This window comes from Scyliorhinus canicula, chromosome 6, assembly GCF_902713615.1.
Source record: "Scyliorhinus canicula chromosome 6, sScyCan1.1, whole genome shotgun sequence".
Classification (NCBI taxonomy): domain Eukaryota; kingdom Metazoa; phylum Chordata; class Chondrichthyes; order Carcharhiniformes; family Scyliorhinidae; genus Scyliorhinus; species Scyliorhinus canicula.
This window is the reverse complement of record NC_052151.1, coordinates 166,629,312-166,647,443: the sequence shown is the minus strand read 5'-3', so window position 1 is coordinate 166,647,443 and position 18,132 is coordinate 166,629,312. Positions and strand designations below refer to the sequence as shown.

The 18,132-nt window shown below is 42.3% G+C and overlaps 1 protein-coding gene across 6 annotated transcripts in view; it reads left to right on the top strand.

Moving 5' to 3' along the window:
* Nucleotides 1-18,132, top strand: part of mcph1 (microcephalin 1) — a 410,735-nt gene that overhangs the window by 43,916 nt on the left and 348,687 nt on the right. For all 6 annotated transcript variants that reach the window (XM_038800431.1, XM_038800430.1, XM_038800427.1 and 3 more), the window contains one exon: nucleotides 5,437-6,819. In XM_038800431.1, the coding sequence (XP_038656359.1) occupies nucleotides 5,437-6,819 (1,383 nt within the window). The remainder of the gene's footprint in view (nucleotides 1-5,436; nucleotides 6,820-18,132) is intronic.

Genomic DNA, 18,132 nt, shown 5'->3' with positions numbered 1-18,132 from the left:
CTTCCGTGAGCTAGCTCACCTAGCTAGCTTGATGGCCCTCTCCCCCGACGTCCAAAACGTCTCCCACCTATTGTTTCCTCACTCCCCCCCCGCTCATACAAACAAATTCCCTCATCTAACGATCCCTACACAATCACCCAGCTGAAAAAAAACACCGAAACCCAAACAAGCACGTCTCCAACCCACAAAAATGCACATCAAAGAAAAAGGCATTGCCAACATTCACCAAAAAGAAAGCCCGAAAACGCGAAAAAAAATCCCCCCCCCCCCAACTTCTGAAACAGAACTCAAAAACAGAAGAGAAAAAAAAACCCCAATATGAGCCAACAAGATGCATCAAAGTTCGAAAGTTTTCAGCCCACCACCAGTCCTTTCATTTTTTTGAGAGGAGCATTAACCCCAGTATGAACTGGAGGGCTGAATGGCCTTTTTGTGTGCTGGATATCCAATGTAATATGCGTATGCAGTAAAGAATAAGTAGCGATTCTGTACATCTACTGGTCATTGGCCAAGTATATTTCAAGATGAAAAACCTAAGAGTAAATTGTTTTCAATATGCATTTGTTGGCGAGCAATGGATATTAAATCACAATAAAAACTAAATGTTAATTGAAATAATTCATAACACTAATTTAAAAAAAAAAGTATTTTTATTGGTGTTTTCAATTTTTACGGAAATCGCATCAAATAATAACAATGTGCAAAAGAGGCAATGCACAATGATAGTCAATTCAAGAATAGAGACCAATAAGACCTGATGAATCGGGGACAAAATCTCCAATACAAGACCCAGGACAGGATGCAGGCAACATCACAGGCCTACATCGTTCCCATAGCTACAAAACAAAATGAAAGAAGAAGAAAACAATAGCCTGAGAACCCCAGAGCTTTATGGGAAATCAACCAACACTCTCAGTACAAATTACTCTCTTCGAATCCATAGAATTCCTATAGTGGAGTAGGTGGCTTTTCAGCCCATCGAGTCTGCACCGATCCCCCCGAAAGAACACTCCCTCAGCCCATTTCTCCAGGCCCAGGTCAGAACAGGCAGCCATTACATAACTGCAGGCTAACGAGGTGAGGGCCGGGGACGACCAAGCCTCAAATCTCAACCCAGGGCCTACCATAGGAAAAAATGATACACGCATTCAAGGAGCAGCAGGGTACTGATCTCAGAGCCGAGCTTGGCCTAACCCAGTATCACCACCAAATAAAAACTCAGGAAAACTAAGCCCCACGGCTTAGCATCACCCAGCAGTCAGGAAAAATAACTGACTCATCCCTAAAGAGGAGCCATACAAGTCCCGTTCCTCAACAGGATAACACACTATCCATCTGGGTCTGAAAAAAGAAAGGCGATAAACAAAAATAAGAGACTAATTCACACCGGAGGGACCTTCTTCGAACATAACGAGGACAGAACTAATGTTGCCAACACCTCCACCCATCACCTTGCTCTGGCTCTGCTCAACCTCCCACCAAGGATACATTAGGTTAAAGAGACTGCAAAAATCCTGAACTCAACATTCAGCATAACACAATATAAACTTAAATCAGGATAAGCTATGGTGCAGGACATCACACCCAAATTATTCATTTCTCTACAAGAAAATACATCATCAGACAACACATAGTTGTCAGGGAGCAAAGTGCAGGATAAGAACTGAGATGCAAGGCCGTTATAAGGGCAAAGACTTCTCTACTGGCGCAGGAAGAAAATAGATTCAAGGATAAAACAGAAAGAAAAATAGTGAGCATTCTTTTGTGTCCACTGATTCCAAGGATTGAAGCATGTAATTTCATCACTTCCATGCCGTCTCACCCGAATTCAGGTGGCCCACATCCTAGGCACCAATAGGTGGGGATGACCTGGCCAGCTTAGCCATCTCCCACCCCTTTTGATCGACATCAGGAACAGGACACCACAGGACCAGGGTTCGGGATGTCAATCCAAACCCCAGCCAGGATTAAATGTGCTCCATCAACAATGTTCTTTCTGCAACAAGAGGCCTCCAACACCTCCATTAAACCACCTCATGACTCTTTAAATTGGACTTTGACAACCTGCATCGTAAAGCCAAGCCATACAGATGGATTGATATTACCGCACCGTCAAAAGTAGCTGAGCCAGTGAAGACCAACTCCTTCCAGCCGCCACGTGTCAACGAGGATTTAAGCATTTTGTCTCGATTCGATAGTACCAAAACACTAGCCAACAAATTTCGGAACCTAGTAAAAACTATGAAAACCAAGAAAATATGTAGAAGAAATGTGCACACAGATAAAAAATCTAGGTTGAAAGATGAGCAGAGCTGGAGCTCATGAAAACGCAGCCACAGCCGCTTCTCAATCACATTGCCCCCTCCATAATAAACTAATTTGGGAAGTATTTTGGTTAAAAAGTGCAGATCAAACTTGGCTCGTCCAAGTCCTTGGCCTTGTGGAATGTTTGTTTTGTGAACTATCTACTTCGGTATGGTTACAGAATGTATAAATCAAGAACAGCCTTTAAAGCTAGCAGTTTTAGTTCAACATTGGCTGTCTCAATTCAATACCCACGCAGTCCATAATATAAAACTGACTATAATTGCCAATAATATGTAATTTTCTGTAATTGACCTGGTTCATGCTGTGCCAAACACACTCCATTTATATTGGCATCAGTGAAGCGTGACTATTATCTATGTGAGAGATTTTGGCATATACCTACCCTGCAAATTATTACTCTGATGACGCGTAGTAACTTTGGGGTAAAGAAACAATTTGGACAACCCAGCTGGCATGATTGATGGACAGATGGGCCAATGGACCTTGCCTATATTTTGTGACTTTGATTTTTTTTTAAACCTGGCATATTTCTCTAATGTTCCATCAGCTTTCAAGGAGTTAACTTCCATTGCTCTACACAGCATGTTCTTTATAAAATAAATTGACAATTATTATGCTGAACAATAATTCTTCATAACTTCTTTGGAGTGGCAATCAACGGCAGTGTGGAGTCAGGTCGTGTGTCAGGTAGAGAGAATCCTGTGCCCCCCCCCCCCCCCCCCCCCCCACACCTTTCTTTCCTCCCTCCCCCCCCCCCCCCCCACCCCTGCCAATCCTACCTGGGGTCATGAATTTATGGCCCAATGATTTGAAGTGTTAATTAGCTGTGGAGTGACTATGTAGTTAACTAAAATATTGCATGTTACTATGAGAAAGCCATTTATTCCCAGAGCCGAGAGATCAGATAGTCTATTTTGTTTACTCAATGAGGGAGATAGGATTAGCAAAAAACAATTTGTGGAAGTTACCTGCTTCCACAACTATTGGTTGTAACTCCTGAATTAAATTTCTTTTCTTACATCTCTGTCTATTCATCCCTTTCAAATGTTTCTCACACATGTGCATTCGACCATTATACCAATGCTCACCTTTAGATACAGTTGACCAATTAATCCCACTCCCCTTCTCCTCCCCAAGGCTTCTTAATTTTTAAAAATCAAATATTTATTCATTTATCTATTGAATGTTGCTATTGAACCTGCTTCCACTACCTTTTTGGAAAACTTAAAAAAAAGTTTCCTCATGCCACTTTTGGTTCTTTTGTCAATCACCTTAAATCTGTCTCTTCTTGTTGATGACTCTTCTGTCTGCAAACAGTTTCTCTTCAAAACCCTTCATAATTTTGAACTCTCTCAATTCTCCTCATCACCGTTTCTTATTTAGGAACAGTCCCAGCTTCTTTATTCTCCTCACAACTGGATCCCGATATCTCTGTTAGATCTCTCCAAGGCCTTCACATCACATCACAAGGTCAAAGATCTAAAATGCTTTTTCACAGCCTTCTCCACTTACCTGAAAGATTTGTATGCATATACCACTAAATGTCTCTGTCAATACCCTCTTTAAGACGGTATTAATTTATGTTACTTCTTGCCATTCTCCGTACTGAAGTGCATCAGTTATGTGTTAAATTTCATTTGCCAATTGTCTGCTCATTTCACTGGTCTGGCTATGTTCTCCTAAATCTGTTAGTAAGCACCTTGTTGATTTTTTCTAAATTCAGGAATTTTGCAAACTTTGAAATTATGCCCTGTGTACCAAACTACAGGTTAATTAATATTAGAAAAAATAAGTACCCTGTAGTTGTAATATTGACTCCTCGCCAATACCACAGTGTATTTCCCTGCAACCTGATGAGCACTGTTCACCACTGCTTTCTTTTCTGATCCTTAGCCAATGTTGTACCTCTGCTGCCACTGTCCCTTTAATGCCGTCTGCTTTAATTTTATTCTCAGGTCTATGGGGCTGTACATGGTCAAGTGCATTTTGAAAATCCTGATATCCAGCGTCAACTGTATGACCCTTGTCAACCCTTTTGTTACTTTATCAAATAATCGGTCAATTTAATCAAACATGATTTGCTTTTTTAACAAGACCAAATTTCATTTATTTGCCTAAACATTTATAAATTCCAGTTCCTTTTGTCCTGCAATAATTAGTATGTGTGTTTCCCCACTGCCAATGAAAAGATTACTGATATCTTCCGTGCCTTTTTTAAATGGATGTGACATGTGCAGATGTCCAGCCCTCTGACATCACTCCCAGGTCAAAAAACGAATTGGAAGATTGTGATCGTACCCTCTGTAACCTTCACCGTGTATATCTCAGTAACCTAGGATGTATCTCTTCTGGGCCAGGTTTCATTTCTACTTTTGAGGACTGCCAGACTGTTGAATACCTGTATTTATTTTTATCCTAACCAATGTCACTGTTGCCTCCTCCTTTAATGCTATAGTAGCAACAGCCTTTTCAGCGAAAATGCATGCAAAGTACTCATTTAGTACCTCAGTTGTGTTTTCTGCGCCATAAGATTTCCTTTCTATACAGCATACACACAAATACACATATGTTGAATATTTTTAAATCTAGACCCGCTTAATTCAGATGCTTAACTAAAGATCAGTGTTCAAGAGTTGGCATGCTTTGTCTTTACTGCCGTACATAATTGTGGAGTGGAGGGAAATTGGTTACATTCAATTGTGTATTTGTGTTTATTATGTAAACAAAGACTGCAGTTAGTTTTAAGTCTGTGTTATGATGATTTGTGTGGAATGGCTTGTGTGATATTTAGCCAGTCTACAGAATGAGGGATCTCTGTTGTGTCAAAAGCCTTGTAAAGTCTCAACTCCAAGAAGTCCACAATCTCCGTTTCTTTCACCCTCCTCTCCCATCAGCTTGATGTCATCTGTTAATTTAACTAATTTGCATTTATCATTTATACACATTGGACCACTATCACCTGGGGTGTTTTTATTGTTTAGCGGAACAGTTCTTTTTTCCCTTATGTTACCTTTATATCATAGGTAGTACAAAAAAAAATCACATTTTTTTGCAATCTTTTTCTTTATATTTTAGGTAATATCAATAATATTATTTATTTTATTACAGAAGAGCAAATCATTGATTCAGAAGATGCATCGCATAATAATCATTGTGACAGTTTTGTTCATGAAAACAAGGCTCCACTTTCAAGTGATGCTTATGAAGAACAAAGGGATCAACATTCCAGACCTGACTCTTCTGTTGAGAGTAGCCTTTTATTTTCACCTGATCGTGATTTTATCAATGAAACGTCACAACGAAGAAGAAGGAAAACAGTCGCTAAAACAAAATTACATTTTCCAAAGAAACGTTCTTTGGCTTCACTTGATGATGATATTGGAGGTTCACTGAGCTCATTTAATGTGGAAAGGAAAGAAAAATATTCTAAAGGCGAATATGTGGAAGCTTTTGACAATGCAACACAGGAGCTGAACATTTATAATGCTGTAAGTAAAACAAATATAAAATTGCCATCCCCAGGACAGGCAACCAGCACTGCTACTGAGTGTGGTCTTACAGAAATGGGTTCTAGGTCTAACGTACATTATAAAAATAATGCTTCACTTTTGAAACCAAAATGTTCTGCAAGTAGGGAAAATCAGACAAGCTCAAAGAAAAATGGTAAATTATGTAAAAAACAGACGGATCATTTAAAGCCTACCAGAAATGATTTACCGAAAGCAAGAGATTCGTCAAGCGGTTTCCCTGATGATTATCCCATTCAGGGGGACATAATGGTATATGAGGATTTCTTCTCTCCTGACAATTTGAAAGGTCGAAATACGCCAAGGCCTTTGTTAGGCGTGCTCCCACCTGAATCACCAAGTCCTCCCAGATTAAGCTTTGGAAGTATTAAGCAAAAGAGAAAATTGCAAGAAAATAATCAACAACATTCCACGGATAGAGCAAAAAGAGTTATAGGCATTACAAATTTCAGGACTGTGGAGCAACTGAATGCCAGTGTTTGTGATAAAAATGAACCTTTGAATGTAGTTGCACTAGTTGACAAAAATAACCACGATGGACGAAATGATGCACATCAACCAGCAGCTGCTGCAGTTCATAACCGAAGGAAATCTAATTTAAAAAAACTACTGGAACATTTTCTTGATGAAGCAGAGGAGTTGCCAAACAGTGAAGTTTCTCAGCAAAATGAATCGCATCTTCAGCATAATGGAGAAGGAAAGCTGGATTTACTTGCAGCTGATTCTGCATTGACTTATCTTTGCGACCATAGTAAAGGAATAAAACCTTCATCAAACTTACACAGTGAAATGAAAACCAACTCTCTGAATTCCATAAATCTCACTGAACAGTTGAATAAGGAACAAAATAAAAAGGAAAAAGTGCAGTACCACCAAGAGGACAAGTTATCTAAGGACCTCTTAACATTGAAAACCACTGACAGTGACATGGGAGATAAGCATCATTTTCCTGCACCCTGTCAAAGTATGTGATTGGTTTGATTATACTTCATCAAAGCAATAAAATTGTTCCTTATTTCTGCTATAATTACTCGTGGGTAGTCAATTCTGCCAGCCAAATAGTGGAGATTGGTTCAGCTAGATTTTTATTTCATCTTGGATCTAAACTGACTATTTGCTCTAGCCAAAATAGCGGATGATTTACTTGCAAACATTTGCCAGTATAAATCTGAAACAATGAAAAGTCCCACCTGATTAGTAAGGTTAATCTGAAAAAGAGATTATTTTAGTTTCATGTTTATTTTTCATGTTTTTATAGAAGTCATTGCTTTTTTACGTTAATTACTTAATATAGTCGAGTTCTGAAGTTCATAAGTTTGACAACAGTATTCACTGGTACTTCAAGGAAAGTCATTGGGTTAAGAAAATTTGGTTTTAACTCAACATGTAATTTGCACATGAGTGGACCAGATAATTGTTTTTATGGTTCCCTTCAACGTTGTAATTGTTCCTTTTATATTATAGATGTTTCATGAAGTAAGTGTATGATTTGTTCGCAGACATGTTTTTAAAGGATATTCCGGATTACTGAGAGTGAATTCCAAATCAGAATCTTTTGTTTGGAGGAAGTGGGGAGTACAAACCTCAGCAGTGAAAAATCAGATTAAAAACTAATTAAGAAAGATATTTAAATGTGTTGAAAGAATCACTTCATAATATATAAGCCAACGAAAAAGCTCTGTCTAATTTGTTCAGCCAGATTGTAGTTTCCCCTTTGTTAGTTTTTCAGTGATATATCCTCCTTTCCTTTTATGCCCGATGTCTTATGATTTTTCTTCTGTTCTCTTCCATTGAAGTTGTATCAGAAGATTCAGAAATCTCTAGATAAGTGGAAACTTGAAGGGTAATATAGGCTAACTTTACCCAACAGCCCAGCAAAGGATATGATAAAGCAAGTTTTTCAAACTCAGAGTTGTGACCCATGGGGGGGGGTCAAGGAGTGGTCAGTTGCAGCGTTCCCGATCATGGGAAGAAGTGCCCAACACCCGCGACTTGCTTTTAAGAATACCGACTGGGCAGTTCCCGATTGGCTGCGGCGCTCGAAGGGCGGTTGGCGAGGCTGGGCTGTGTGCTGGCCATGGGGCAGGGTCTGACGGTGGGCGGCCAGGTAGGCACACAATGCTAATGGTGGTGGGCCCAGCTTGGAGCTCCACTGCGCGGCTCGTCGCCCACCACCGATGAGCAGTATGTGACCTGTGGCTCCATGGTCAAGCAGACCATGTCCATTTGCACTCCGTGAAGTACGGGTCGAGAAGTGGTCAGCAGTATGACTGGGCTGGATGCACCTGGTGACAGTGAGAGGGATGCCAGGCCAGGTTTGTCAGTGAGGAATACTGTTCAAATGAGGCCAGTCATTACGGCAGACACATGTCAACACTGGGAGATCTGTCAATCTGGCGCGGTGGTATTGTCGCTGGTTTAGTAATCCAGAGACCCAGGCTAATGAACTGGGGATTTGAGTTCAAATCTCACCATGGCAAGTGGTGGAATTTATACTCAACAAAATATCTGGAATTAAAAGTCTAATGAAAACATTGTCAATTGTGTTAAAAGCACATCTGGTTTACAAATGTCCTTTCAGGAAGAAAATCTGCCATTCTTACTTGGTGTGGCCTACATGTGTTTCCAGACCCACAGCAATGTGGTTGACTCTTAAATGCCCTCTGAAATGGCCAGCAAGCCACTCAGTTGTATTCAACCGCTATAAAAACACAAAAGAAAGAAACTGGAGGACTCAGGCACCGGAAACGACAATAGCAAACCCTGTCTTGTTGACCATACAAAGTCCTCCTTACTAATTTGGACATTCTGAATTCTTCCTCCATGTACCTGAACAGGCGCCGGAATGTGGCGACTAGGGCTTTTCACAGTAACTTCATTGCAGTGTTAATGTAAGCCTACTTGTGACAATAAAGATTATTATTATTACTAATATCTGGGGGCTTGTGCCAAAATTGGGAGAGCTGTCTCACAGACTAGCCAAGCAATAGCCTGACATAGTCATACTCACAGAATCATACGAAGAACAAAGAAAAGTACAGCACAGGGACAGGCCCTTCGTCCCTCCAAGCCTGTGCCAATAATGCTGCCCGTCTAACCTAAAACCTTCTACACCTCCAGGATCCGTATCTTTATTCCCATCCTATTCATGTATTTGTCAAGGTGCCCCTTAAACGTCACTATCATACCTGCTTCCACCACCTCCTCAGGCAGAAAATTCCATGCGCCCACTACCTCCTGTGTAAAAGAACGTCCATGTTTCTTACAAACGTTGGCCCTCACACTGTAAACCTATGTTCCCCACCTCCCCAGTAATGACTCTTGCAGAGTCTTACTCTACTTTACAGGTAATGTCTCCGATATCATTATCACCATTCCTGGGTATGTCCTGTCTCACTAGCAGGACAGATGCAGCAGAGGTGCAGCACATTGGTATACAGTTGAGTTGGAGTTGCCCTGGGAGTCCTCAACATCGACTCTGGACCCCATGAACTCTCACAGCTTCAGATTAAACATGGGCAAGGAAACCTGCTGATTACTACATACCATCTACGATCAGCTGATAAATCAGTACTCCTCCATGTTCAACATCACTTGGAGGAAGTACTGAGGGTGACAAGGGAGCAGAGTATGTTTTGAGTAGAGATTTCAATGTCCATCACTGAGAGTGGCTCGGTCGTACTACCACGGACCGAGCTGGCCGGGTCCTAAAGGACATAGCTGCTAGACTGCGACTGCAGCAGGTGGTGAAGGAACCAACAAGAGGGAAAAACATACATGACCTCATCCTCACCAACCTGCCTGCTGCAGATGCAGTAGAAGTGACCACCGCACAGTCCTTGCGGAGACAAAGTCCCATCTTCACATTGAGGATACCCTCCGTCATGTGTCGCACCACCGCCGTGCTAAATGGGATAGACTTCTGACAGATCTAACAATTCAAGCCTGGGCATCCGTGAGGTGCTGTGTGCCACCAGCAGCAGCAGAATTGTATTCAACCACAATCTATAATCTCATGGCCCGGCATATCCCCCACTCTACCAATACAACCAAGCCAGGGGATGAACCCTGGTTCAATGAATTGTGCAGGAGGGCACGCCAGAAGCAACACCAGGCATTCCGAAAAATAAGGTGTCAACCTGGTGAAGCTTCAACACAAGACTACTTGTATGCCAAACATCATAAGCAGCAAGTAATAGACAGATCTAAACGATTCCACAAGAAAGCATCCAATCTAAACTCTGCAGTCCTGCCATATCCAGCCATGAATTGTGAACAATTAAACAACTCGATGGACGAAGAGGCTCCACAAATATCCCTATCCCAATGATGGAGGAACGCGAACGTCAGCCAACGTTGGTCGCAAAAATTGGCCAGCTTGAGTCCCGAAGGTAGGCCAGTTGGTAAAAGTGGGTCCTGGGGAAGAAAGTTAGAAAGACACTGCGGTAAAGCATCTGGTTTGATGCTTGCAAAAGCATTGACCAGCAGAGGTCACTGGTTAGCAATTCAGATCAAGCACCTGTCTACATTTTCTCCATCTCTCAGTCCTGGGATATTGAAAAGCAAGATTATTTTCATAGCTAATTTTAGAAATCATGTGCATCTACGAATGATAACTGGATTTAGTACTTGCACAATTTGAGATTAATTTTATTTTAGACATGTAATATTTAAGTTAGATCATGGACGTCAAGGTAGTCACGATCTAATACTTCATCTCACAATTATTCTGTAGTTTCTTATCACGACAAACTTTAGCCCTGTTTACCTTCGCAGATTTGTTATGACGCAGAAGGAGGTAATTTAGCCCATCACATCGGCAGCAATTCTTCAGAGCATCATGAATAGTGCCATTGCCCTGCCTTTTCCCCATATCCTTGCTTCTATTCACCTAATCACCTAAATCCGTCTTGAATTTCTCAATTAAACCTGCCTGCACCACACCTCCCGGTAGTGCATTCCAGACCCAAACCACTCGGTGTTGAATAAGTTCTTTTCTCACATCACATTTGCTTCTTTGGAAAATCACTTTAAATCTGTGCCCCATCATTCTTGATACTTTTTCAAATAGGAACAGTTGCTCCCGATCTACTCTGTCCAGACGACTCATAATTTTGAATATCTCATCAAATTTCCGCTCAGCCTTCTTCTCCTCAAGGAGAACAGTCCCAACCTCTCCAATCTATCATAACCTGGTTTCTGATCCCTGGAACCATTCTTGTAAACCTCCTCTGCACTCTCTCCAATGTGTTCACATTCTCCCTATAGCGTGGTGCAAACAACTGCACAATATTCCAGCTGAAGTCTAACTAGTGTCTGGTATAATTTCAGCATTACCTCCTTGCTCTTGTACTCTCTCACCCTATTAATAATACTATATGCTTTATTAACTGTTCTCTCCAACTGCCCTGCCACCGTAAATAGAACATAGAACATAGAACAGTACAGCACAGAACAGGCCCTTCGGCCCTCAATGTTGTGCCGAGCCATGATCACCCTACTCAAACCCACGTATCCACCCTATACCCGTAACCCAACAACCCCCCCTTAACCTTACTTTTATTAGGACACTACGGGCAATTTAGCATGGCCAATCCACCTAACCCGCACATCTTTGGACTGTGGGAGGAAACCGGAGCACCCGGAGGAAACCCACGCACACAGGGGGAGGACGTGCAGACTCCACACAGACAGTGACCCAGCCGGGAATCGAACCTGGGACCCTGGAGCTGTGAAGCATTTATGCTAACCACCATGCTACCCTGCTGCCCCAAGGTAGTCACGATCTAATACTTCATCTCACAATTATTCTGTAGTTTCTTATCACGACAAACTTTAGCCCTGTTTACCTTCGCAGATTTGTTATGACGCAGAAGGAGGTAATTTAGCCCATCACATCGGCAGCAATTCTTCAGAGCATCATGAATAGTGCCATTGCCCTGCCTTTTCCCCATATCCTTGCTTCTATTCACCTAATCACCTAAATCCGTCTTGAATTTCTCAATTAAACCTGCCTGCACCACACCTCCCGGTAGTGCATTCCAGACCGATGCAATGATCGATGCACATGTGCATCCAGGTCCCTCTGATCCTGCACCCCTTGAAGAATTTTACCCCTTATTTTATATTGTGACTCCATGTTTTTCCTACCAAAATGTATCACCTCACACTTCTCCACACTGAGTTTCATCTGCCACCTATCTGCCTATTCCACCAACTTGTCTATGTCCTTTTAAAGTTCTACATTGTCCTCTTCAGTTTTACAATTCTTCCAAGTTTTGTGTTATCTGCAAACTTTGAAATTGTGCCCTACACACCAAGGTCGAGATCATTCATATATACCAAAAGGCAAGGATCCCAATGCTGACCCCTGTGGAACTCTACGACAAACATTTCCACCAGCCTGAAAAATATCCATTAGACTATAAGGTATAGGAGCGGGATTAGGCCATTCCACCCTTCGAGTCTGCTCTGCCATTCGATCATGGCTGATGTGTTCCTCATCCCCATTCTCCTGCCTTCTTCCTGTAACTCCTGATCCCCTAATTAATCAAAATCCTAACTATCTCTGTCTTAAAGACACTCAGTGACTTAGCCTCCACAGCCTTTTGCGGCAATGAATTCCACAGATTCACCACCCTCTGGCTGAAAACATTCCTCCCCCACTAAGATCGTCCCTTCAGACTGAGGCTGTGCCCTCTGATTATAGTCTCCCCTACCAATAGAAACATCTTCACATCCACTCTATTTAGGCCTTTCAGTAGTCTGTAAGTGTCAATGAGATCTCTCATATCCTTCTAAACTCCATAGAGTACAGACCCAGCATCGTCAACCGTTCCTCATATGACAAGCCTTTCACAGCGGGGTCATTCTTCTGAACCTCCTCTGGACCTTCGCCAAGGCCAGCATGAACAGCAGGGTAGCATAGTGGTTAGCACAGTTGCTTCGCAGCTCCAGGGCCCCAGGTTTGATTCCCGGCTTGGATCACTGCGGAGTCTGCACGTTCTCTGCATGGGTTTCCTCCCACAGTCCAAAGATGTGCAGGTTAGGTGGATTGGCCATGATAAATTGTGCTTCGTGTCCAAAAAGATGAGGTGGGGTTACGGGGATAGGGTGGAAGCGTGGCCTTAAGTAGGGTGCTCTTTCCAAGAGCCGGTGCAGACTCAATGGGTCGAATGGCTGCCTCCTGCTCTGTAAATTCTATGATTCTGTGTCCCTCGATACTGGGCCCAAAACTGCTCATGATATTCCAAATGGGATCTGACCAGAGCCTTACACAGCCTCAATAGTACATCCCTGCTCTTGTGTTCTAGCCATCTCAAAATGAATGCTAACATTACATTTGCCTTCCTAACTGCCAACTGAACCTGCAAGTTAACGTTAAGAGATTCCTGAACTAAGTCCCTTTGTGCTTCAGATTTCCGAAGGCTTTTCCCATTAGAAAATAGTCTGTGTCTCTATTCATCCTAAAAAAGTGCAAAACGTCTCGCTTTTCCACATCATATTCCATCTGCCACTTCTTTGCCTGTTCAAGTCCTTCTGCAGCCTCCCCAGTTCCTCAACACTAACTGTCCCTCTACATATCTTTATATCACCTGCAAACGCAGCAACAATGCCCTCAGTTCCTTCTTCTAGATCGTTAATATAAGTCATGAATAGTTGTCCCAACACTGACCCCTGCGGAACACCACTAGTCAGTGGCTGTTATCCTGGAAAAAACCCCTTTATTTCCACTCTCTTTGTTCTGCCAGTCAGCCAATCCTCTATCCATACCAGTACCTTGCTCCTAACATGATAGGCTTTTATCTTATTTAGCAGCCTCCTGTATGGCACCTTGTGGAAATCCAAATAGATCACGTCCACTGCCTCTCCTTTGTCTAACCTCCTTGTTACCTCCTCAAAGAATTGCAATAGATTTGTTAGGCATGACCACCCCTTGAAGAATCTGTGCTGACTCAGTCCTATTTTACTATGCACTTCCAAGTACCCCACAATCTCATCTATAATAATAGACTCTAAAATATTACCAACAATTGAAGTCAGGCCTCCCTCCCTTCTTAAACAGGGATGTTATATTCTCTGTTTTCCGGTCCTCTGGGACCCTCCATGACACCAGTGATTCCTGAAAGATCACCACCAATGCCTCCACAATCTCCTCAGCTATCTCCTTCAGAACCTTGGGTGTAGTCCACCTAGTCCGGGTGATTTATCGACTTTCAGCTTCCCCAGCACCTCCTTAGTGATGGCCACTACACTCACCTCTGCCCTCCTGACAGTCTTGGCATTCTGGTATGCCACTGGTGTCTTCCACTGTGAAGACTGTTGCAAAGTACCTATTAGCTCACTTGGCTCGACAGCTGGTTTGTGATGCAGAGCAAGGCCAGCAGTGCAAATTCAATCTCCGTACCGGTTGAGGTTATTTATGAAGGCCCTGCTTTCTAACCTTGTCCCTTGCCTGAGGTGTGGTGATCCTCAGGTTAAATCACCGCCAGTCATCTCTCTCCATCAAAGGGGAAAACAGCCTATCCTATGATCACCTGAGACTATGACAACTTTACCTTACCGTACCTAATTGACCCTTTTGTTACCTCCTGAACAAATCCTGGCAAGTTATTTAAACATGATTCGTCCGCATTTGCCCGGCCTTATTTGTCTTTAAATTATGAGTGAAAAACATGATTTGAAATTATATGCAGATAAAATTATAACTTTAAACCAGTCGCTGTGCTTGGTGACACAAAAACTCAATGTGACCCTATAGAATAAAGAAGAACCAGAAATATGGACATTTTGAGTGTGCCGATAGGTAATGCTAAGCAAAAGGAAGTTTTTTTTCAATTCAGATCAGAAGCAGATTGGTAACTGTTTTGAATTCCGAATTACTGTTTGTTTGTTTTTTTCCAACAAAACAACTCTTTGGAGTATCCTTTGAAGGTGATGTTTGAATGTGAATGGTCCATATTTTCAATTGCATGCCGATTAAAATGAATATAAATATAACCAAAAATAAAATTTTCACCTTTCATAGTTAGTTGCCATCAGATTTTCTTTATTCAATAAGCTGAACAGTATGGGAAGGGAAGTAGTGAGGATGACACAAAGAGCTTGCAGAGGGATATAGACAGCTAAAGTGAATGGCACAATCTTGACGGATGAAATATGATGTTGGAAAATGTGAAGTTATGTACTTTGGTAGGAAGAATAAAAGAGCTGAATATTATTTAAATGGAGAAAGCTGCAGCACCGGCATTTGGGGGTCCTTGTACATAAATCACAAAAAGCTAGCATGCAAGTTCAGCAGGTAATTTAGACGTCAAATGGAATGTTGGCCTTTATTTCAAAGAGAATGGAGTATACGGCAATGGTTCGGCCACACCTGGAGTACGGTGAACAATCTTGGTCCCTTTATCTAAGGGAAGATACACTGGCATTGGGAACAGTCCAGAAAAGGTTCACTCGGTTGACCCTGGGTATGGAAATATGTTCTTATAAGGAGAGGTTAAGTTGGGCCTGTGCTCATTGGAGTTTCGAACAATGAGAGATGACCTTATTGAAACATATAGGATTCTCAGGGGGGTTGACAAGAGGATCTTTCCTTGTGGGAGTGTTCCAGAGAGCATAATTTCAGAGTAAGGGGTTGCCCATTTAAGACAGAGATGGAGTGAAATTTCTTCTCTCAGAGGCTGGTGAATCTGCGGAATTCTTTGCTGCAGAGGCTGGATTGTTAAGTATGTTCAAGGCTGAGATAGACAGATTTTTAATCAGTCAGGAAATCAAGCATTATTGGGAAAAGGTGGGAAAGTGGAGTTGAGGATTGTCATATCAGATCAGTCATGATCTCACTGAATAGTGGAGAAGACTTAATGGGCCGAATGGCTGACTTCAGTTCCTACGTCTTACATTCTTATTTAAACAATTGTGTTATCCATACTGGTAAACCACTATTTCTGGGAGTAGTTTCAGCCAGCTAAGCTTCAACCTCTACACAGAATAGAGGTTAATTATTTGGAATTATTGTTTCATGTTAAGTAGCACTAGAAAAAAAAAGTGTAAAAATGAATTTACCCAACTCCAATCAAATATAGATCTAAAAAAATCATAATATCATAGAAAAAAATCACAGAGAACCATAGAATGCATCCTATCTGGCTGCATCACAGCCTGGTATGGCAACTGTTCGGCCCAACACCGCAGGCAACTTCAGAGTCGTGAGCACAGCCCAGTCCATCACTCGAACCTGCCTCCCATCCATTGACTCTGTTGACACCTCCCGCTGCCTGGGGAAAGCAGGCAGCATAATCAAAGACCCCTCCCACCCAGCCTACTCACCCTTCCAACTTCTCCCATCGGGTAGGCGATACAGAAGTCTGAGAACACACACGAACAGACTCAAAATCAGCTTCTTTCCCGCTGTTACCATACTCCTAAACGACCCTCTTATGGACTGACCTCATTAACACTACACCCTGTATGCTTCACCCGATGCCGGTGTAATCTCTTCTATTGCCCTATTATGTATTTTCTTTTATTTCCTTTTCTTTTCATATACTTAATGATTGTTGAGCTGCTTGCAGAAAAATTATTTTCACTGTACCTTGGTACACGTGACAATAAACAAAATCCAATCCAAATGGTGAATTATCTCTTGGATTTAAAAGTATTGCACCTGCAGGTTGCACTATAAATGTCTTGTTGCATCTCATTGATTATGACAGGCTTGGACTTGACAGGCCCTCACTGAGCTCTCAGGTAGCCCAATCAGTATGCCTTTGGTAAAAGTTGTGGTAGTGGTACTGAAAATCCATGAAGCAATATCGCTAGACTCAGCCGCTGCCTCAGCTCATCTGTTGACTCATTTCTTTGTTACCCATAGAGTAAAATGTTTGAACGCAGCCTTTGATGGCAGTAAATCTGAGGTTATCAAAAATGCTGCTATCCACGTTTTTACTTTCACCCAGTCCTGTTCGCTCATCACCAAATGTTCACTGACCTAAATTGACACACAGTCCAGCAACATCCAGATTTTAAAACTGTCCACATGTCCTTCTGTGGCCTCGCCCTTCTCTATCTCCGTAATCTCCTTGAGCCCCATAATCCTCCAAATTATCTGTGGTTCTCTAATTCTGGCCTCTTGAGCACACCGCATACTCTTCTGTTGATGGCTGTGCCTTCTGTTGTTGAGGCACCAACTCTGGAATACCCTCCACACTCTGCCTCTCCATCTGCTTCCTCCTTTTTAAAAATAAATTTAAAGTACCCAATTCATTTTTTACAATTAAGGGGCAATTTTAGTGTTGCCAATCCACCTACCTTGCACATCTTTGGGTTGTGGGGGGTGAAACCCACGCAAATACGGGAGGAATGTGCAAACTCCACAAGGCCAGTGACCCAGTTCTGGGATCGAACCTGGGACCACGGTGCTGTGAGGCAGCAGTGCTAAGTACTGCGCCACCGTGCTGCCATCTCTTTTCCCCTTTAAGATGCTGCTTTAATTTGCTTTCCACTTTTACCAAGCTTTTGGCCATCTGCACTAATATCGCTTTATGTGGCCAGATGTCAAGTGCCTAAGAACACTATCTTGCATTAAAGGCACAATATAAAGAAAGTTGTCGTTGATCTTGTTGTCTTAAAGGAGACCTGAGGGATTTATTACCGAGGTCTTGTACTGTACTCACATTCCCTCTCCACCCTTCTTTTCTGGCTACTATTTCTACCCCGCCCGGTCTACCTTAAGGCTTCCTCTTCCTCGGGCCCCTGCAGCGCATGCTATGACTAAAATCTTGCTTCCTCGTTTGCAGCTGGTGCCGCTGAAAGTGAATGGAGTTTTGGCTGGAATTTTCCGTCCTTGCTTGAAACAGGTCCCGCCACGGATGAGACCGGAGAATCCCGCCCTATATGTAGTATTTCTCTTCATTTGCCTCAATCTCCCAACCCTGTGAATCTCAATTTCCTTCAATTACATTCCTTTTCTGCCTCTCCATTCCATTTTCCTTTTTCAACCTCCACCTTCATATACACTCAATTCCTGCAACTCCCCCTTCACACTCCCTTCTCCACCTTCATCTGCCCCTCCCCTTCCTGTTTTCCTCCAGATCCTCTCCCCTTCCATGCAATTCCACATTGTTTTCCTTATTCTCATTCTCCAATCCTGTGCAACTTGAAAATTTAAAATTAGTCTTGACTACACTGACAATGCCATGGAACACTGACTAGTTATGCAATACTTGTGTGTACAATTATGGAACTGGCGATCAACATTTCAAGTTTGCAGGTTTCA